This window comes from Thalia democratica, chromosome 2 (assembly GCF_965202585.1).
Source record: "Thalia democratica chromosome 2, ktThaDemo2.hap1.1, whole genome shotgun sequence".
NCBI lineage: Eukaryota > Metazoa > Chordata > Thaliacea > Salpida > Salpidae > Thalia > Thalia democratica.
The window spans coordinates 73,382,805-73,387,063 of NC_139166.1; the positions used below are offsets into that span (position 1 = coordinate 73,382,805).

At 23.9% G+C, this 4,259-nt stretch overlaps 1 protein-coding gene across 1 annotated transcript; it reads right to left on the minus strand.

Moving 5' to 3' along the window:
- Positions 1 to 2,342: 2,342 nt before the first annotated feature.
- LOC145828928 (heterogeneous nuclear ribonucleoprotein A/B-like) lies at positions 2,343 to 2,849 on the minus strand. The gene has a single exon (XM_082936673.1). The coding sequence runs from the start codon at positions 2,847 to 2,849 to the stop codon at positions 2,343 to 2,345; it is 507 nt and encodes a 168-aa protein (XP_082792799.1).
- Between the last annotated feature and the right edge of the window lie 1,410 nt (positions 2,850 to 4,259).

Below are 4,259 nucleotides of genomic sequence, written 5' to 3' on the forward strand. Positions count from 1 at the left end.
TTCAGATTTTAACTCGTTTCCTCACTGAAAATTAAGTTTTTAAGTCTTTAAATCTATATCTTTCTTCTGTTAGACTTCATATACAACTAAACAAATCATCAGTTAGTTTGAAAGACTTTAAATTATTTATACTTCTGTTCTTAAATGGTTTTAAAAACTTTCTGAGTTTTAGTAAAATGTATGACACGAGCTATTTGATATTTTTTTTCAAATAGTAGCACTATTCGGATAAAAATATATTTATGTACAAAAAGAGTCTAAAATGTCTAAAGAAACTAAATACAATACTCTTCAACAAGAATGAGAATAAAATAAAGTAATTCGACATTATTACTGTTGTTTTACAAAAAGTGGAACAGTTCAAGAAAACTTAATAAATATAGTTAGAACTAAAGTTTTTTTTTCAAATATTCTATCAAAGTTAAAAACACACATATAACATCAAGATTGTATTAAAGAGAACAATATAAACACAAAGTTCATTACAGCAAAAAGATGCAAAATGAATAAGGTTTTAATTAAAAATGTCAAATTTTATAAATAAAATAAAATTTTATTAAAAAAAACAAAATACTTTTCTTGTTCAGCTGTTATTTACACACTCCTGCTTTAAGTTCTAATTTATTTAAGTAAATTAATTGAGTTATTAAGCCATAATAATTAAAATATATTAGTTGAAAATTAACGTTTTGTATAAAACTGAAAGCTTTAAAGCATTAGTCTTTGAGTTTAAACCATTGTCTAAAATCTAGAACCGATTCGTTACATAAAACTCATTTTAATCGTTTTATTAAATATACTACCGACTTTATTTGTGCTAATTGTAATTATAACTAATTATTAACAGTTAAAGCTCACCTGTCTTATATTTAAAATTTTATAAATTAATTAATGTTATCACTTCAAAATAAATTATGTTTATAATTTTTTGATTTTTTGTTACAAGGTAAACTTATTTCTAAGTACTTGCAATAATACGCTTTTTAATTCTTCAAAAAGGTGTTTGTACATTTTTCAATGTAACTTTTTGTTAGCGAACTGCTATAGTCAGTAAGTTACAGTATTCTTTTTTCTAAACAAAACAAATTTAATTTAGTTTTTAGTAAAATAGTCTAATTCCAAGAAATTAAAAGTAACAGTATTCATACTTGTTTTTTTTAAACTTGAATTTTTTAAGTTTTATTGTTTCATTCAACAAAATAAAGTGATAAGTTAGATAGAGACTTTAAGTTATTATTTGCAATTACTATAAACCCTATGAAAAAAAACATTGTTGATGTAAATTAAATAGGGTAATATACCTTAAATTCATTTATACTTAATCCTGTTTTATATGTTATATAAAGTTTTATACTTATTTAGGTTTAATTTGTTAATGCTTTCTTTATTTAACAGGTTGCTAGTGTTTAGTTTATCATTAAATTCATATACTACACTAATTTGTTGAATTAAATGCCTTTTCTAAACTTTAAGAATTTATTTCTATCAAGCTGTTTTAATGGTAATTAAGAAATAACATCAATAATAAGTATTAAGATTACACTTAATTAGTTAATTTGTCACTATTTGTCAGATTCGCTTCAAAAATGAAAATTAATTTGTTTTATGTAACAAACATTCATTAAGGAATAAAAGTAGCATACGTATATATATTTATAAAAATGTTTAATTAGAAAAAATTGAAGAGGAAAACAAACAATTTATCCAAAAAAGTATTTAAATCAATCAACTTTTAAAATAGATATATATGGAAGTAATTATAAACTTGATTCAACAAAAACCACAAATATCAAACAAAAATTGTCAATTCCTAAGAATTTTCTTCAAAACTAAAAGATCATTATAATATTTTTTTTACTAGACATAAAATTGAAAGTAAGAAAATATATAATGTATAAAATTTTTGTGATTTAATTTCACTGATTACCATTTGTAACACGAACTGAAAAACTTCTATAAATTTCATTTTTTTATTGTAACATAAATTTGACAAAATTCAAACTAAAAGTTTCAAAAGTATAAATTAAATAAAATATAATTTTAAAATTATGTTCTACTAATCAACAAGGTAAGCATTATAACAGATGTAGTAACAGTATATACAAGAAACAAGTTGCTGTTTTTAATTTTTGATTTGTCATAAAGTATAAATGCTACTTATAATGAAAATTAAACTAACAACTCTTAAACGAGTTCACACAAACAACCACGTCATCAACCTCAAAAGTAACCACCTACAAAAGTTCTCTTCACATTTAGCATACATTCCTTCATATTTTTTACCTTTTTCCTAAAGTGGCGACTACTCAGAATGACAAGCCTAAAATCCTCCAAACTATCATTTAGCTCCTTTTCACGACATATTCTAAGCTGTCGAGCATGACTGTTGTGTTGGTGTCATCAAGATGATGCATTTCATTCACAAGTTCATCATTTGTTTCGGCACTACTAAATCCCGTTTGATCTGTCATAGCAATTTGAAATATAAGCAAACCGTAACCTGTTTCAAAACAATCTATAGTATTCTGAGCTCTCTTGTTATCTAGTATTGTTTTAGTATTCGAAGTCTTTCTTACTGCTACTATTTTTTTTGTTATAGCTCTATATACTTTAACTCTGGTACCATTTACAAAATGAGGTTTCTGCTTAATGCAATTCTCCAATGAGCTCACATCTGAAAACATCACAAACCCGTGCCTCTTTGATATGCCCTGTACATCAAGAACCACAAAGCTGTCAGTTACGTTGCCAAACAGTCCAAAGTAGTCAGCAAGAAATTTGTTATCTATATAAAGCGGAAGGTTGCCGACGTTAATCTTCAGATGCTGAATTTCCGGTGCTTTTCTCATTTTAAATTTACCTGTAATTTTTTTTATCAACTTAAACTTACTGCTTAATTACTATAAGTACAATTGATAGTAAACAAAGCCTATGATGTCATGTGACTTTAACTGTGCAAAGTTTTACGCAATAAATTTATATAAATTTTACAAAGCCTTTGAGAGAATCACTAAGTTTTTGGTCTTTTAAATTTAAACTTTTATCATTAAAAAACATTTTTTTACATCAGTAATTTTTTTTAAGTAGATTAAAACAACTCCTATACAAATTATCAATATAAATTATACATAAGCTCTCTGACTTTTAAATAGTTAATTATTAGTATTTAACTTTATTAATTATTATTAATGTTTAAGTTGTACAATTGAATAGTCACTTAAATTATTACTCTACTTTCTAAATATAATAAGTTAAATATTATTAATGCTTTGTTTTGTTTATAATTAGTAGATTATTTTGAACAAAAATTTTTTAATCACAGCCATCAGTTTTAAACAACAGATACGATTGTACTTAAAAAAGTTTTAAACTACTTTTTTATTTTTGAACAAAATGCTTTTATTTAACTTTGTTTAAGTCTTTGTTATAAGTTAACCAAACAAAATTTGAAGCAAATGACTTTAAAGAATTGATACCGTTGTAAACATCTAACAGTAGTCAATTACACTTTATATTATTTATAATATAAATAGTTTACATTTGTTACTAGTTGATAATCTGTAAATTAAGTCATTATTCTACCGTTTAAAAATATTTCAATCTCTTTTAGAACAATCTTATATGAACAAAATATAAGCAAATACATTAAAACGTGCATAAAAGATATATGGGGGATTTCATGTTCAAATAAGGATTATTTTAGTAAAACGTGCATTGTTCATTTCTTACGTTAAACAGTTATAATTAAAATAAAGACTGCACAACATAAAAAATCATAATTAAGTGTATCAAAAAAAGTTTTTTTTTACCACAGTGACCGTTGGAAAATTAAAGGTTTTTGAAATTAACAATTAGGCATAAATATGTATATTATTAAAGTATTAGAATTTGGAAAAAAAATACTGAACCTTTAAAACACAACAAAGTAAGAACATTAACAAAAAAAATAAGATTTTCTGGCTAAAACACTGGTCGAAGTAAAAATAACCAAAAAAAAACTTTTTTCTAAGGAGCACTACTCAAAAAATTCAACCTGATCAAATTGATTTTTTTTAAATTAAAAGCAAAGGAGAGTTCTCTAGAATAATAGAAATAGTTAGCTTTAAAAATTAGGTAAATAATTATATCTAAAGCTCGAACATTTTTTTCTAAATTGCAAAAAATAGCTAAACGAGCCAAGTTAAAGCTCGTAAAAGATATATATTGTTTTTATTTTTGTAAACTTTTGGTACTTTTAGATGGTATTAAGTTGATAAAAA

Coding starts and splice junctions, on each gene's coding strand:
- LOC145828928 (XM_082936673.1), bottom strand. CDS start 2,849: ATGAGAAAAGCACCGGAAATTCAGCATCTGAAGATTAACGTCGGCAAC.